The following is an 18,020-nucleotide window of genomic DNA, read 5'->3' as shown; positions in this document are numbered from 1 at the left end:
AACACTAAGATACCTTTTAAAATTTATTGATTAAAAATGATTTATTGGTAAGTGTTTAATGCTCTTATTATAAAGTTATTCACATTAAATTTTATTACTTATTCAAGAAATTCCTTTAAGTTGTATTTAAGTTGTATTATTTCACCCTTTTGTGTTTTTGTTACTTACAGGTTACTTAAAAAGATTTTGCCCGCTGCCTTTTTTTTAACAGACGCGTTTCTCTCCCTCTTGTCCTTTCAGAGCTCCCGTAGTGCGACGTCACGATCCAAGATGGCGCTCTCCGTGCGGACACACTTCAAACGTCTCTTCAAGACGATTGAGAGGTTTAACCCTCCGCAAAGACTTCTGTGCGCCGGGACATGTTCTGGAAACAAGGTAAAAACATGTTCTGGTTCTGTTCCTTCACTGACTCACTTCCTGTTAAAACCCCGGGAAGGACTTTCAGGATGTTTTTGTACCGGAAACTATTTAAAGTACGTAACTCCAGCTCTCTGTGTTTTGTGTGATCTCAGAGGAAACGAAAGGAGCTCGTTTAAAACCTTAAACAGATGTTGAATCAGACGTCACCGCTGATGTGTCACGTGATCGTGATCACATGGGCTTCATGTCCAGGGTGTGTGTAGACCTGCTGAGGCTCACCGACTGACTCAGCTGGCCTCCTTTTGATCCTCTCATCCCATGAGTCCAAGTCCATGACCTACTTCAAAGGCATTCTGGGAAGTAGACTGAAGTTGAGCTAAACAAGACAAGGCGAAGTAAAATGTCCTTCTTCATTCAAAAAAAGTTTAATGTATTAAATGTCATTTCATAGATGTATAATGAATTAAATGTTTGTAAGGCTTTGGAGGAACAAGTGTTAAAGCCTAGTTTATACTTATACGTAGACGCATTCGTAGTTCTGCGTTGAGGGAACGCGTTGCACTGTAATTTAGTCCAACTACTAAATCAATCGAAGCTGAAGACGGGTGAATTTAACACACTCGTTTGCTCACTGAGGAGCCTGGATGAAAAAAATGCACTTTTGCTATTTTCGAATGTCAACGATTTCTGGCGGAAATGACGTTCTGAGCGGACCAATCACAGTCCTTGAGGTTTGCGTTGACGCGCATAGGCGTCCACGCAGAAGTATAAATTAGGCTTTAGGCAAACAACGAGTCCCCTGGCACACATAAGGATAACCTGTGCGTTTCAGTACAACAGCCGTGCTAATTATCGAGCATTACTCCGCAGTTAAAAACCTCAAACATCTGCCTGAAGCCGTGTCGCTGGTTGATGCATGAGCTGTAATACAGTACGCACGCTCGCCGCCGTCCCGTCTGTGTTGTGTTAAGAGGACGTCTCTGGAGAGGTGGGAGAGGTGTGCGACCAGAGGGGAGAGGAAAAAAACCAAAACATCACAGCAGTGCTTCATTACCAGCAATAACATCAGAAATGAAGTGTTGCTTTTCATTTTGTTTTAATTTTCTCCAAATGTGGAAGGCCGAGCGCAAACAGCGGCGTGCTCACAATGCGCCGAGGTGTGATGTGCGTCAAACAAGACGCTTGTCAGGCGTTTTTCTGCCCTGGAAAATGTGTTAAAAAAAAAAAAAGTCGCCGAACCTCAGCGGACTGACACAAAGATGAAGTGCGACCTGCGCACCATGCTTTGAATCCTGAATCATGTTTCTATTTTATAAAACGTTTTTCGTACGAAGATTCGATTCATGATTTTCACATCACACGTGATTTTGTTCTGGCTGTTTTTTTTGTGTGTCATTTTTAACATTTAAAATATGTTAAATAACCACAACGAGGCGTATAGCGATGTGTGACCAGCGCAGGCGTGTGGGGGTGTCAACCTGCAAGGAGTTGTGATGCTAGCACTGCTAACGTTAGCTACACTGGGCTAACACGGTTGACATCTTTCCGGATCATTCCTTCAGACGCTGTCATGCAGTGTTTAAGTGTTTCCTTACCTTCAGATTAGTCGGCTAATCCGAATTACCATCCGAACAAACGGACACTTTACATCTTGACTGCTGTGACGATAACGTATGAGGTATCGGAGCGTGACTTTGTGAACACCCCGTCACCCTGACTTGTGTTGTTTGATTAAGAAATTAATTACTAATAATTGAAGATTGAACCAATGCCTTTTGGAGAGCTTCGTGCACATTATTTAATCTGACTTGGAAATGTTTTGCGTTAGACTAGAAAGTTATGCGTGCTGCTACCTCACATCCACATCCAGCTTCCTGTCAGCTGTAAAGGCAGCGCTCCCTCCCTCGCCTGTGGTCCTCTTATTGACTGATATCAGTCATGTCAGCCGCTGACTCCAGGAAAGAGGAAGTGACTTGTAATTTGCCTCTCTGTTCTGCTCTGCTCTAAATTCACTTACTCGGGTGTCAGTTAAAACCATTAGAGCGGCTGCTGCACCACATGGGAGAGCCCGGCCGGAGCGAGGAAACATGCCCCCCCCCCCCCACCCCCCCTTTAAGGATGTTCATTAACTGCCCTATTTATTTTCAACTGTCAGAAAAGCCCCGCTAATTCTCAGCAGTCCCCTCTGTGTAATTAGGTTTGTCGTAGTTGTTCTCCAGCCAGGAGCTTCACTCAGGCGCTTTGCACATTTCCTTAAAACTATAAGTCAACACAAAATGACAAATGTGCCTTTTGTTGAATTACAGTATCAACCTGTAGCTGTGCTCAGACAGCTGTCTGGGGAATCTCGCTCGTTTTTTGGCTGATTTTTAGTCCGTGCCTGATCTGGCGCTTTTTCACTGAGCCTCCTGACATTTTTAATTAAAATGTACCGAGTTTCTGGTGTTTTGCCATCGAGCTGCACTCGGGTCAACGGAGACTTTCCTTTTTGCTGAGGGGAAATTACAGAGAAAGTGCGGATGGAGGTTTGCCCTGAGTGTTACCATAATTGCATATTGATAAATTTATGAAGTGTGCGCCGGTTATTTTTTGCTGTGTTGTGACTTTTATGGGTTTTTCAGGTATCATTAGCTCTCCTGTCACTCATTTGTTTCCTGCTAGTGAAATAAAATGAAACATGCCTATTGTCAACACGGGGGGAGGAAGTGGTACACTGATACTATTTGAACCAATTTCTGAAGGAGCGTCCGAACAGAAACAAGTAGCTCTGACATGAATGTGTTTATTTAACAGGGAGAAAAGTAAAAACGAGTTAGCCGAGTCTTTGCTTTTCCAGCTGCATGCAGCAGCTTAGACTTTTTGTGAACTGCTTGAAAAAGGCCACAGGTTCAAAGTCAGTGGTAACGTGCCACAAAGATGATAAAACAACCGTTAATGCTTCTGCTGTTTGTTGTTTAACAGTCGGTCGAGGTAGCTGGAATGATTCGGAAATAATTTGCAACTACAGAAATGTTCTGTTTGATTTTTTTCTTTTTCTTTTTTTCCATCAACTCAAGAAAACGTCTTTTGATCTTTGGCATTTCAAAAGACACTCAAAAGATAAATCTCAGGATCATCTGCGTAAAGTCGATCTTTAGCTGGACTTTTAATTCTGCAACATAATTCGTTAAATCCCAGCGCAGGCTCGCCATGCGTTAATGTCCGTATTTGCTCGGACTCACTCTGTGGGGGGTCAAAGTGAACGTTCTCCTCTGAACTTGACTTTCGGCTTTTGGATGACGATGCAGTCGAGGACTTTGGAAACGCTGATTTCTCGTCATTCAGCGTTTTTCTGACATTTTTCAGATTTTGTAAATAATTCAGAGATCTCGAAGTTGATGCCATATCGCCTTGTGTTTTTCACTTCCCTTAAAGTCGAAGAGCCGTTAAACGTTTGGTTCTTAATGAGCCAGATTACAGCTTCCTGTCTCCAGTAGCTCCTCCTGGTTATCTGCCCTCGGGTCACATTGAAGTCTGCTTCCTTCAGAGGCTGCAGCCTGTTAGTGCTGGAGGCTCCGACCGCCTTCCCCCATGCCTGGTTATTTTTGGAGCACCGTCGGGCTCTGTCTGTGGGGAGTGCTGTTTTTGAAGGGCCTCCAGTCCCATTAATCAGCCCGGGGACCCCACGGCGCGAGCGGGCCCCGAGCCCTGGCCCGCCACACTGCAGCGTTCTGTTCCTGTACCCCTGCTCTCCGCACAGTGTGAAACTCAGAGGAACCTCATCAATCTCACCTGTCCCACACGTCAACCGCAGATTTAATCAAACGCTCCTTTTGGGCCTTCCCCTCCGCTCCCCCTTTCACACTCGGAGGGGGGGGGGGAAGAAAAAGCGCAAGTCTTGACTCTCGTCCCGCTTTGATTTGTATTTATTTTTTCTTTACCACTACGCCTTCTTCTTCACTTTTTCTCTCCATTGCTTACTTTTTTTTTTTTTTTTTTTTTTGCCTGTTTTTAATTTATCTACATTTTTGCACGTGCTTGTTTTCTCTGTGGTCGTACGCACTTTGTTTCCCGCTGTGATGTGTTCCCACGCGGGGACCTCGCATGCTTTAAGGGATAAAAGGGGGGTAATACAGTAAACCCCATTTCCTCTTTGGTACCTGACTGAAGTGCAGCTCTGTTGGTCGCCAGCGTTAACAGGTCCCAAAGCAAGAGAAAGACAGAGATGAAGAGCGATACCGAGGCGTTTGGTGGAACGTGTGTCGAGGTGCATTTCAGCGTGATGCCGGTGCTAATGGGGTGCGTGGGGCGCCGAGGACAGAAGAAGAACACTGGATCCTGTATGTCTGACACCCAGCGGGGAAAGCCGTGAAAATCCTCCCGTGTGCAAGCCCCATCTCAGCGCAGCCAAGGTCAGATCTGAACTCCATCCCCGGCCGACAAAGAGCTGATGGTAATTCACAGCGGGGCAGGCGGCGATTCTCCAACAGGCGGCTTTTTAGACGTGTTGAAATTGGCGCGGTGACTGTGGGCCCCGGCTCATCAGAGCATTGCTGAGTGAGATGTCAGTGGGCCACTCCAGGACTCCCTGGCTCTGATATGATGAATTAGCCCCCCCCCCGAAAAAAAAAAAAAGAAGCCCAGAACAAATCAGAGAAGAGAAATGGACTGTTTTTAAAGTCCTAACTCAAGCAAAACTGTGACTGTGATTAATAACGCAAAGAAGGCTGGAAACAGCAACTGCTTTATAATTATAGTGGAGGACCCCCACATATAACAGGCTCCTCCATAACTTGAGAACAACCATTTCTTAAAGTGACACAAACCGCTGAACTACTAAAAGACGGCAGCTCAGAACACTTTAATCAGGAAGAGAGTCGTGTTCAGTTTTTAGGGCCAGACGTAGGAGAAGGTTTGTTTTTCTTGGAACCCAAAGTGACCCACTTTACAAGAACCGGGGTAAAGTCAGATTTGTGCAGCTTGTGGACGTTTCAGATCCATTTCGCATGAAGGTGCATGTCGATGTGGACGATGATAAAACAATCGGTGCTGTTCTTTAACAGCCTGATGAAATGACTCCTGTAATGTCTCGAGACAAACGCCCGACAGCTTCTCCTCTCTGCTGGTCATTTAGCAAAGAAACGCCCCAAAGCACCAAAGTGCTGCGCTGTTTGAGCTCATCCAGCGGGGTTATGACCACATCATTTTTCAGCTACATCATCTCCTTCCACCATTTTTGGTACCTAAAGATTTTGCCACCGATCTGTGGGTTCTACAAGTTTACGCAATTGAAGATGTGCGTCGATCTGGGAGACCATCTTTAGATTTTCACTTTGAGCGTGGAAGGCGTGTCATCTTTCTCTCACAAACGGAAAAGACTAAAACACAGTCTTGAGTTTATTGAACACACAACATGATGATCACTAGACTTGGCTTCATTAAGAGGATTAAAACCATCAAATGTAGCGTGCTTATAGTGTGCATGTGCACTTTTGTTAATGAATGAATTCTCCGAAATGGATGCCATTTTTTTTGTACTTTGCACTCACTTACATTAAATTGATAATAGTGGACACACTTCCTGTCCTTCAGTCCCAGAAATTAAGTAAAATAATAAAAAAAATTAAGTAAAAAATGGACGTGGGAAAAGTTTGTTTTCATGATCTCTCTGAACCAGATTTAGTTTTATCTCGTGTCGACGTCAAAACGCAGAAAGTAACTTTATTTTTAGGTGTAGTGAATCTCTTCCTTTTGATAAATTCTGCTTCCTGTTTAAATGCAGCATCGTAGTTCTGATCCGTTCCACCAGTGTTGACCCTTAATGTGAGCTGTCAAAATCTCATGGACGGACACCTTCGTAGATTTACTGATGTTGATGTAGGCAAAGACTACAACACGTGTGGAAATAAGAACGTCTGTGTTTGGACATGACCTCTATCCCTGTGGAGACACACACACACACACACACACACACACACACACACGTAGACAAATGAACACACATTCCCGGAAAGGTACCGCAAGTGTGAAAACATGGCCTTTTAGTGTATGTAACCTTCAAGCTGTTGGCGTTAATGTCACACACACATGGCGTGTAATGGACGCAGCATATGGCAGACGTGGATGAAAAAAAAATCTTTCGTCACCTTTGCGACGATGTAACACGACTTCTCTGCTTCTGTCAGAGTCAAATATACTGCCTTATGTCATCGTCCAACCAAGGAGAGCGAGGTAAGGACTTCACTCTGGTAATTATCTATTTTTGAGGATCCCGACCTGCCTGCTGTTGCTGCATCTTTTGGCCCGATGGATGCAGTCCTGGAATCATCCACTTCCTGTCCTGCACAAGAGGCTGGTTGGTCAGCCTGAGGTTCATTACAGTGACTCATCATGAACTACTTGATCAACACTTTTCACTTGTCACATCTCAGAAGAGGATAAGTTCTTCAGTATCTTCAGTTCATGACCACACACCTGGAACACTTCCTGTTTTACAGCCTCAGATTTACATGAATAGTTTGCTTGCTGATGCTAATAAAGCTCCACTTAACATAAAAACAGCTCCATCAGCATCCTGATAGATTCTACAAACTATTCTTAAAAACTGCACGGACTCTGTTGTATGAGCTTGTACGTCATACGTCAGTTAGTCCCACTGCTTCAAAGCGTCACCGTCACGAGCAAGAAAAGTGCTTAGCGTCCTGTTGGTGAAAAGCTGATGGTTGATGTGACAGCAGGGGTCCATCACGAGTGTCCAAAGGCAAACACCTGCCGAGGCATCACAAGCATCTGGTGTGTGGCCAGAATCACCGCGTGCTTGGGATATTTCATCCCTCGGAGAACAGTGTGCCAACAGTTCTGTGCCCGAAGATAAACAACTCCCAGGTAAGATATACTGTCCGTCCGTCGACGGCGTTCGCTCGATAATATTTTTATTACTCTTGGCTTTGCACCGCCGTATTCATTACTGGCATTAATTGCTTTACAACATTTCCCGTCTCCTCTGTCATCATGAAGTAGTTGATTTAGCTCCGTGGGTCACCTTCCAGACCCGCCAAACCGGCACATGTTTAAAGACACCTTCCTCTGACCAACAGTAACACGGAGGTGTGTGCTGAAGCAGCGTTATGCGCGCTGTTGCAATTGCCCAGTGGCTAGTTAGCCGTGGCGTTGACTCTCATTTGACACTCGATTGGCTCAAATGACACTATTACCATGTCTGCATGGCTAATGGCTTCCCCTGGGGGCTGCAGCAGAAGGGGAACATGCGTTTGGCGTGTCAGCTCGAGGTGAGAACACACATGAGCCAGACTCGGGGGGGCCCCGTCCACACCCAAATCAATCCTGACACCTCTTAAGAGGCTCTCAGCATCAATGGCACTCCAGCGCAATTACCCCGTCGGTAATGACATAAGCACCCAGTTCCTTCCTGCCTCTCTCTCTCGCAGGGCAGTGATCGGCTCCCTCAGGCCAGTAGATGGAGTCTTGGTGGACCACGCTGGCCCCAGAACAGTCGTTATTCGATCTCTCAGGGCCGAGAGACGGGGAAGCTCTCGGGCCACACCGGGGAGAGAGCAGCTGTTATCTGATCTTCAGCCTGTCCCCTCAGTCAGATTGAATGTGATGTAGCTCGGCTAGCTGTCAAGATAACCGGTTTCTCAGCAGTGACTGAAGAGGATATCCTCTGAAAGCTTCGGGTTTGAGTGATTAGTTTTGATAACCTCGAGGAGTGCAGCCGGGGAACATATAATCGGCAGTTAGATCGGGGGTGATAACACTGAGGTCCCGTGGGTTTTTTAAAAAAAAAAAGGGCTCCTCTGTCCAGCTGGTGTTGTTTACAAGCCTTCAACACTTCTCCTGTCCGGCTAAAACAAACCTAACCTCGCTCCAGTGGCGGGTCATTTTCTTTCAAAGGAATCAGCTGATAGGAACAGTATCTGCTTCAAGACTTCCTGTATATTTTCTTATGTCACAGAATCAAAAGTTGGTCGTTGATGGACACAACTTTTTGAAGCTTTTGTGGACCTCTTCTACAGGCAACAATGACTACTAGCATGTCAATGTTAGCTGATTCAACTTTATTGACAAGTTTAAAGTAAACAACAAAAAGTTAGCTGGTCAAAGTAAAATTGCTGGACGACATTGAATTTCTCCTCGCCAACATAGATGAATTTCTGGATGTCTTCCATCGTTGGTTTTCTTCACTGTGTTGCATTTTTCTCCTTTTGTTGAATTTATTAGCCGGTTAGCTTGTTAGCGATTAGTTGCTATTGCGTAGCTGATGCTGCTATCAGCATAGGCCGCTTACCGGTTGGCTTCGGAAACCTAAACAGGATCAGGCTTTACTGAACCAAACTGTACTGATCCAGACCAGACCGCTTGGTGGAAACGGGACTTTTTTGATGGGTTAAAGCCCATTTTTTTAAATCCTAGATTTCGTCGACCTTATGAGTTCTACCTTTGAGCATGTGGAGGTTTAAGTTGTACGTACAACATGATCCCTCACCACCGTCTCACCTGCGAGTCAAAGCTTCCTGCCAAGCCACATTATTTCGCCTCTACCGGGAACTTAACTCTGTTCCACACGGCCCAGCGGTCCATTCTGCGCCAAACACACTTTGTCTTCGTAACTGCCCAACAAAACACCAAGTTACATCGTACGCGTTGTGTTTTTTCTGCTCCGCTTAAACTCCAATCAACTGTGCAACCTCCTCGGTGGAGAAGCCCAACATTTTGTACGCAGTCGCGGTTTCATGTCTCATGACAGGTGCCGCTCGGCTTGCCCTCTAATTGTATCATGTGGTGCTCGGTGCCACAAGCGGCGGTTAAAGCTTTATTCCAGCAGGGCCATTTTCAGAGCCAAGGGTTCAGTGGGAGCGAGTCGACGCCAGGAGAAATGAGGCGGTCTGGCTGGCAGCGCTGTGCAGAAACAGAAACACAATGTTTGTCCAAAGAGTCAAACAAAACTAGTCCTCGTACTTTTTCTTTCAGAGGCGTCGAGAAAGCAGCTGCCGTCCTATCTTCAGTTCTAATGTCGGTGGAGCGATGGGCTGCGTGTTCGCTGGTATATTTGATCTACTTCTGTGCTTCTGCCTTCCTTTCCTCTTTCCTGTCGCAGTAATGGACGCCTTGAAGTCGTCTGAATGGATGTTGATGGTTATTGTTGGCCGCTGAGGTGATGCATTCTTTGTGCTGGATGTGTTTGGGAGAGAACAGAGGTGCTAGCCATGAAAGTTAGCATCACGGTAACACAAGCATGACGACTGCTGGCCTCCAACCTGCCAAGACTTTAACACTGACACTTTAGTCCCTGCAGGCTTCTCTCCAGTTGTGACTTTCTCACCTTTTCACCTTCACCCTCTGCTCCAGAAAACTGGCTCTCCTCCCCTCCCCTCATCTCTTCTCCTCCCCTCCTCCTCTACTCTCCTCTCCTGCTTTCTTCTCCCCTCCTAACCTCTCTTCACCTCTCCTCTTCTCCTCCTCATCTCTCCTCTCCTCCCCTCCTCTCCTGCTCTCTTCTCCTCCTCATCTCTCCTCTCCTCCCCTCCTCTCCTGCTCTCTTCACCTCTCCTCTCTTCTCTTCTCCTCCTCATCTCTCCTCTCTTCTCTTCTCCTCCTCATCTCTCCTCTCTTCTCTTCTCCTCCTCATCTCTCCTCTCCTTCTCTACTCTCCTGCTCTCTTCTCCTCCTCCTCATCTCTCCTCTCCTCCCCTCCTCTCCTGCTCTCTTCACCTCTCCTCTCTTCTCTTCTCCTCCTCATCTCTCCTCTCCTTCTCTACTCTCCTGCTCTCTTCACCTCTCCTCTCTTCTCCTCCTCCTCATCTCTCCTCTCCCCTCGTCTCCTCTGTTCTACTCTCCTCTCCTCCCCTGCTCTCCTCCCCTCCTAACCTCTCTTCCCTCGTCTCCTCATCTCTCCTCTCCTCTTCTCCTCTCTCCTCCTCTCCTCTCCCCACAGCAGTTTTTCTGCTGCTTATAAGTGTGTTTTGTCTTATACTTGGTAAAGACTTTCTAAATACTATTAAAAAAAAAACTTAATTGTCATACATGTAAAATGTGAATATTAATCTCCCCTGGATCACCGTCTTTATCAGGAACCTCCAGGAGGCGGACGCGTGTTTTCTGGGATCCAGCCGACTGGGGTCCCCCACCTGGGTAACTACCTGGGAGCCCTGGAGAACTGGGTGGCCCTGCAGAGCCAGTATCCCTCCGTCCTGTACAGCATCGTGGACCTGCACTCCATCACCCAGCCTCAGGACCCGGCCCAGCTCAGGAGCAACATACTGGACATGGCCGCCAGCCTGCTGGCCTGCGGCATCGACCCGGAGAGGGCCATTCTCTTCCAGCAGTCTCAGGTGAGCAAGGGGGGGGAGGACGGACCAGCTGGTCAGCCCCTAAAACTAGTACAGTCGAGTAGATCTGCAACGATCAATCCAATAGTTGACTCCTCACTGATTTCCATTTTCAGACATTTTAAAGCCAAAACGATCAATTTCTTCATGGAGTTTTAAATTGACCATAAGTGACAAAGAAAACTAAATTGCACTCGTTTCTCTTCTTGTTTTTTTTACAGTACAGTTTTTAAGTATGGAGCACGCGTCTGTGCGCTCATATTCTGCTCATGTCAGCACATTTTTTTCACGCGTTAACGTCGTTGTTAAAATGTAAAAGCTGATCTTCAAATAATCAGAGCTTCAGTGTTGAAGCAGGAATGTGTGATATAAATAAATGTGCAGCTTCTTCGTCTCTTTCCAAGTTTTCCACGGAGACGCTCGGCCATCTTCGTCTGTTTATTTTCACTTCAGTCGGCTCGGTTTGTGTTTACCTGCCGACATGCGGGCCAGCCCCCCCCCCCCGAAAACCGCTTATTTGATCGCTCCTGATTCTTATCTGCTCTGTGCGCTCTGCAAATTCACAGGGGCTACATAAATATACTAAACTTCAAAAACCGCTACGGAGTCTTTGGCCCTGGCCGCTTGAAGGGCGAGGAAGAACAGACCGCAGATTTCTTCAGGATTTCTTTGCAGGCACTGTGAGGACGAGGAGAGGATCGGAACAGCTGTTTGGTTATCCCTCGATAAAATGCGTGTTTTCTTTTTTTTCTTTTCTCACAAGCTGTGAGAGTGTGTGTGTGTGTGTGTGTGTGAGAGTATCAGTGAAGTTCAGTCCATCTGTATTTCTCTGCCAAACCCCCTCCCCTACACTCTCACTCACTCAGTCCTATTTTTATTCCCGTTTAACTTCATGCCACATAACTTGGCAGCGAGGGCGACTCTCTCCTGTCGAACACGCCTGCTCCACATGTAAAAATACGACGACTGCCCAAAGAAAATACTCAAGTTCATTGAGAAAAAAAAAAAAAAAAGAGAGCAGATCTGATGTTGAGCTGCAGGGGGAAAAAAAGGAAGTGAATGAAACGGCAAATCCACAAATGTTCTTGGTTTTAAGCGATGATCCTGGAATCAGGAGGATTTCCTGTGCAGAAGTGAACTCGCTATCAGTGTATCATCCGTGACGTTAGCTTATCTATCGCTGTGATGCATTCCTACCCAGCTTTTAAATATCCGACTTTTATTGCACTTCAAAACCACATCCATCCCTCCCGGCGCTGTCATCGACATCTGTCCCATCTCTGGTCTGTCTGCAGTATGTAATGAACACCGACCCCCTACGTCTTCTCCAGAAATCCTTCTTTATGTCCCTGCTGTCGGCCGTTGACGTCACGCTCCCCAGAATGCTTTTCAAGCAACAAGAGGGGAGTAAAAAAAAAAAAAAGGGAGGGGCGGGTGGCAATATAACCAGCATCAATAAAGTTTAATTCGCAGAGCAGAAGGATATTTCCTGCATCCTCACACACATTTCACTCCATGAAAGCGGATATGTCGCTGGTTATTTACTGCCGCCAGATGCACAAGCAGCGCTGCGTCAAGATCCATTTATCCAGCGCTCCACAACATGCCGCCCTGATTCATTTCTTTTAATCCGACGGACAATACTTTTTTTAATTAACGTAATTCAGTAAACCAACCAATCACCTGCAGCTAAACTCAAACTCCAATCCATTCTTCAGGAAAGTTCTCATAGTGATGTCACGAGTGTGAAAGCGGATGTTTGAGCTATATTAGCTCACTTTTACTCAACTCAGCTTTATTAATAAAGCACTTCACACTCAACGGAGAGTAACAGACGAGAACAACAATACAAATGAAAGAACAAATGATGTTCACATGACACTTACCGAGCAGTGAGCCCGGAGCTTTACAGGTTTATGTGCTCACTTAATAACCCTCAAAGTGATCACCGCTGGTTAAAAATAATATATCACTCCGATGTGTTGAAGATGTTTTAAGACACTTTGATTTGTCTGTCAAAAATGATTCAGAATTAGTCAGCAGGAGTTTCTTGTGCGTGTTTCTCTCTCCTGTTGACATGAAACATGTTTGAATTGCCCCCCGGGTACGAATAAAGGTTTTTTTTTAATTGAATTGTGGACAGTACACACGGACAGACCTGTCTCTGTAAGGAGTGACTGACATGAGGAGAAGCAAAGAACTGGACTGCAGTTGTCTTCTCTGCCACTTGGAGGCGTTGGGGAGTCACCCTCCTCTTCCCTCGCAGCCTCTCATCTGTGTTTGTTTAGTGTGCCTGTTTAATTGAGTCCAAGGATCCATCTCCTGTGTGTGGTGGAGCGTTTATCTTTGAGCCTGGACTGAGATCAGGACCGGTCGGTTAGCGTGCGCGTGCGTGCGTGTGTGCGTGCGTGCACATGCTGTATGTATTCTGTTTTATTGCTTTCTGAACACTTCCTGTAATCCAGCCCTCCCAAACTGACAATTACACAGAATGCACAGCCGAGCAGAATGACGTATATAAACGAGAAAGTAAAAAATACACCGAAAATTACAAACCCGACAGCAACAATGTCCGCCTCTCGAATTAGAAAGCGACGTCCGCAACCAAACGTGATGGTTGCGTCGGAAAACATCCCTTCCTGTGAGTGACTGTAGAGACGCTTTGAGCTGAGAGTCACTCTTAATGAATTTAAAACGGGTCCTCTGTGTAAACGAGAAGTCGACATGACAGCGCTAGCATGTGGCGCGTGCGTCTTTTGACGGTGACGTTGAAAGTCTCCTTCCCTTCCCTCCTCTCTGTCACCCCGCAGGTGTCGGAGCACGCAGAGCTCTCCTGGATCCTCAGCTGTCTGACCAGCATGCCCCGCCTCCGACACCTGCCGCAGTGGAAGGTCAGTTATTATGAATAAAACACAGTGTGTAACATCATCAATGTAAACGACACCAAGTGTGACGAAAAGCTTTCACTATGCAGGTGAAAAAAAACTGATGTTGGGGGTAGAGGTGGTCAGGCGGTTAGTGCACGCCCCGCACTACATCACATAACCGCTACGTCACATCAAATAAACTATAAATAAAATAAAAAAATGAGCTCTTCAGTCAGACCTGCCTGAGATTAAAACAAGTATTTTATATTTGTTTCACAGATTAATGGAAGTGAAAGGAGATGAATGAATGGAGTTACAGGGGAAACATTACATAGACGAACATTTACAGTCGATGCAGCTTTACAAAAGAGCAGAAGAAGAAGCGTAGAGGGAGGTGGGATAAGATGCAGGAAGGATTTCTCTCGTTTCAGGCAGCGGCGGCGGCGGTGCTTGTGGGGACGTCACAGTCGTGCATTTACCAGAAACACCAACTTAGAAACAGTCGAAGATTCAAGGCAGAAACAAAGACAGACGTAAAACACTTTGGAGGTTTGATCCAGGAGGAGAGCAGCTGGAGAATCGACTTCTTGTTTGTGTGATTTGAAGTGTGTGAGGCTCCGAGTCGATTCCTTCATGACTTCATTTCTGATTTTTTAAAGCGTCTCTCGTGTCCTCACTGCTTCACAATCAAGCTGTGACAAACTTAAAGACTGCACTTCACTTTTAATAGTTGTAAATAAATGTTCCTCTCCGGCATCCGTCCAGCTTCCCTGTTGTCTGTTTTTATCATTCAGTTTCTCGTCTTCACCTGCCAGACGTCTCAAACCCGAATAATTAGGCCCGGCGTCATGCAGTTTTAAAACGCGCTAAGGCGGAGTGAGGGGAGCCAAATGTTTCCCACTGCTTCATAGAAAACACCTTTTGTTTACCCAACACTCGAGTGCATCTTAAACATGCTGGAAAATATCACGTGAGCTCACCCGTGCAACCTTCCTGCGGCTCGTACGAGTGTAAACGGCTCCCTCAGCGGGGGGGAGGGGGGGGGGGGGTCAGTCTCTCCCCCGAGTCTTTCTTTTGATTTTTACTTGTTTTTTTTTTTTTTTTACTACCTCACCTCTCTGAACTCGTGCTTTCCTCCAGATGAAGAGCAAACAGAAGAACGAAGGCAGCGTCGGTCTCTACACGTATCCCGTCCTGCAGGCCGCCGATATCCTGCTCTACAAGTAAGGGACGCCGTGTGTGTGTGTGTGTGTGTGTGTGCGCGTTTCTTCAACGTCTCATAAGTGAAGTGGAGGGTTTGATGACTAAACATTCAGAGTGACAGACTGAGCCACATGACCGATCTCTTTATTTGAACCATAAAACAAGCAGCAGTTAATTTCCTGTGAATGAAGGTCATCTCCAGCGCTCCCCTGGCTTTTATTAAAGCTTGAATTAATGGAGCTCTTCCTCCGCACTGACAGTCGCAAAGGTTCCAAACAGTCGGCGCAGAGTGTGTCCAATTTGTGCTCGCATCCTGTCGTGTGTGTGTGTGTGTGTGTGTGTGTGTGTGTGTGTGTGTGTGTGTGTGTGTGTGTGTGTGTGTCTGTGCCGTGCTGTCGGCGTGTGTGAGGAGAAGCTCACGTCGTGTTCTCGGCTTCGTCTCGCAGGTCCACTCACGTCCCCGTCGGACAGGATCAGGTCCAACATTTAGAGCTGGCTCAGGATCTCGCTCGAACCTTCAACAAGCGCTGTGGAGATCTGTTCCCTGAACCCGCCGCCCTGCTCAGTAAGAACACACACACACACACACACACACACACACACACACACACACACACACACACACACACACACACACACACACACACACACACACACACACACACACACACACACACACACGTGATCAGGCCAGACAGCACACGTGTACACACAGGTTTTTAGCAAGAACGGGTTTTTTTATTCCAGCTCCAGAAAACAAACTGGATCCACGGGAGGAAAACAATCACTTCCTGTATTTTGTTGTTTTCTGTTTTGTTTTTCTTGCATTAAAAATATTCAGACTTTTTTTTTTTTCGATGTCAAATCCTCTAAAACGTCCTGATAATAAACAATCATTTCACCCTGATCTCCTTTAAAACACACTGAAGAAACAGCTTTAGTCGACGTGGAGTTTTAACGAGCTGTCACATCTTATTTATTTATTTTAACGTTTGGATCACGTCGTGTTTTACGTCTAAGCACATAACTCTCCATCTTTCTTTCTTTTATTTTTTTTTCTGTAAAAGAGTCTAAAACTTTATTTATAAAACAAATCACAGATCGGTGAATACTCCTTTTGACAGGAAGTTTCTTTGATGCGATTAGTGCTGTGTCACCACGTCTCGTTCTGAACGTAAAAACATCGAGGTGAATCAGAGCTGAGGAGAGACAGAAGCACGGCACGGCTGCGGCGCCGATGAAGGCGCCCGGCGCCGATCTGTAGGCCGCTCATTTCGTTACTAACATCTGCACACGTGCGAGGGAGCGTGTTCAGTTTGAATTCTTCCTCATCGGCACAGAGTGACTTTAAGAGTCCGCCTGCTCGATGAAGCTCTCGTGTTTCATGTGACTGTCCGACAGTTTCACACACACACACACACACACACACACACACACATGGTCGACATGCTCCCAGCTTCTTCCTCGCTGATGATCAGCTTCATAAAAGCTCAAGATGGAGTCAGTCATGTGTGCAGTGCAGCTTTGATTAAAGAGATATCTTCTTCCTCTCTGATCAGAATAATAGAGTGATAATAGATCTGTGGGCGATGTCCTCGAGATGACTTCTCAATGTGTGTGTGTGTGTTAGCGTGTGTGTGTGTGTGTGTTAGCGTGTGCGTATTTCTCGTATTTGTAACCCAAAGAGTTGCCAGTCGCCACCGTCCCTCTAAAATCAAATAATTTTATTTGAATGAATCGAGTCCTCTCAAAGACGATGATGATGAGGAGGAGGATGAAGAAGAGCAGAAGAAGAAGACGAGAAAAAAAGTTTCTGTTTGGCAAGATGGAGGAAGGATGAGGTTGATGAATCAGATGGGAAAGGAAATCCATCCACTGCTCCTGCAGTCATCGCTTCACACTGACACACACACACACACACACACACACACACACACTCTGCATGCAGACGGTGTGTCTTCTTCATCCTGCTGCTCGTATAAATCTCAGTTTAACGGATGAATATAATTAAACTCGTTCTTTACTCCGTCATACTTCAAATAAAAACTGAGGGTTTTTTTTTCTTTCTTAAATAAATTAAATTTCCCAAAACGTCACCGTAGGATTATTTGCAGGTCTTTTCTTGCCCTGCTCTAAAGCTAAACTCAGGATTTTTTTTTCTATATATATTTTTTTCATTATAAAGATTTTGGCGAAAATGGAGCGGCGTAGCGTTGCGACTCGCAGTAGTGATTTTGTGCAATTAATGCACGCCATCTCCTTCACACCTTGTGTGCAGAACTTTCTTTATAGTTCTACCGTTCCAATTTGTAAATCAAATTTCCCTTCAAGCTACAAAAAAGATCTGAACTGAAAGACGCTGTGATTGAACATCTGTCATAAACAAAGGACTGAGTTTTTTTTTTTTTTTTTTGAAAGGAGTGGCTCCAGTTTATATTTTAATTCTATGTATGTGATGGCCAGATGGGAGTGTTTCATGTTTGATAAGAGAGAAAAGTTTTTATGTGAGGCTTCAAGAAATTAATCATCAGCTGCTTTGTCATTTTAAAAAGATTTTTTTTTTTCTCCACATTTTACTGATTTATCTCTCGCTCTGATTTGCGTCCTCAGGCTCCACACGGAAAGTCAAGTCTCTCCGGGATCCTTCTGCGAAAATGTCCAAATCCGACCCCCAAGCGATGGCGACCATCACCATCACAGACTCTCCTGAAGACATCGCCCTCAAGATCCGCCGCGCCGTCACCGACTTCACCTCCGAGGTCACCTTCGACCCCGAGACGCGGCCGGGCGTGTCCAACCTGGTGACGATCCACGCCGCCATGGCGACGATCAGCGTGGAGGAGGCGGTGCGGCAGGCCCGAGGCCTGGACACGGGGGAGTATAAGAAGCTGGTTACGGAAGCTGTGATCCAGAGGTTGACGCCCATCAGGGAGGAGGTGGAGAGGCTGAGGAGGGACAGGCCTCACCTGGAGGAGGTGCTGCGTCAGGGGACGCGCAGGGCTCGAGAGCTGGCTGCTCCCGTCCTCAGCGAGGTCCGACACAGGGTGGGATTCTGCTGAGAGGAAACTGAAGCTGCATTTATACCGCAGACCGAGCTCAGCACGTTACTGCTGCCGTGAAAACAGATCTACAAACTAACGGACGGATGAGCTCTGAGTTTGTCTCCTCCCGACATGAACCAGGAGTCTGTTTATTTATGTTTATTTATGTTGTCGGCTGTTTGTTTTCCTCAAACACAGGTCAAGTCACGTGTATTTAAAAA

General features: G+C 46.1%; 1 protein-coding gene across 1 annotated transcript; it reads left to right on the top strand.

The window, feature by feature from the left end:
* Positions 1-240: 240 nt before the first annotated feature.
* On the top strand, positions 241-17,844 carry wars2 (tryptophanyl tRNA synthetase 2, mitochondrial). Its single transcript, XM_079357606.1, has 6 exons — positions 241-375; positions 10,431-10,691; positions 13,499-13,579; positions 14,696-14,778; positions 15,205-15,323; positions 17,369-17,844. Exons 1-6 carry the CDS (start codon positions 271-273, stop codon positions 17,815-17,817), a joined length of 1,098 nt encoding a protein of 365 aa, XP_079213732.1. The 5' UTR covers positions 241-270; the 3' UTR covers positions 17,818-17,844.
* The last annotated feature ends 176 nt before the right edge of the window (positions 17,845-18,020 follow it).

The sequence above is a fragment of the Symphodus melops genome (genome assembly GCF_947650265.1).
Source record: "Symphodus melops genome assembly, chromosome: 12".
Taxonomy (NCBI): Eukaryota; Metazoa; Chordata; class Actinopteri; order Labriformes; family Labridae; genus Symphodus; species Symphodus melops.
This window is presented reverse-complemented; position numbering and strand designations above follow the sequence as displayed.

Excerpts from the sequence above, each read along its gene's own strand:
- wars2 (XM_079357606.1), top strand. The coding sequence starts at position 271 with ATGGCGCTCTCCGTGCGGACACACTTCAAACGTCTCTTCAAGACGATT. Across the intron at positions 13,580-14,695 it reads GACACCTGCCGCAGTGGAAG|ATGAAGAGCAAACAGAAGAA; the intron begins GTCAGTTATTAT and ends GCTTTCCTCCAG. Across the intron at positions 15,324-17,368 it reads TGAACCCGCCGCCCTGCTCA|GCTCCACACGGAAAGTCAAG; the intron begins GTAAGAACACAC and ends TTGCGTCCTCAG.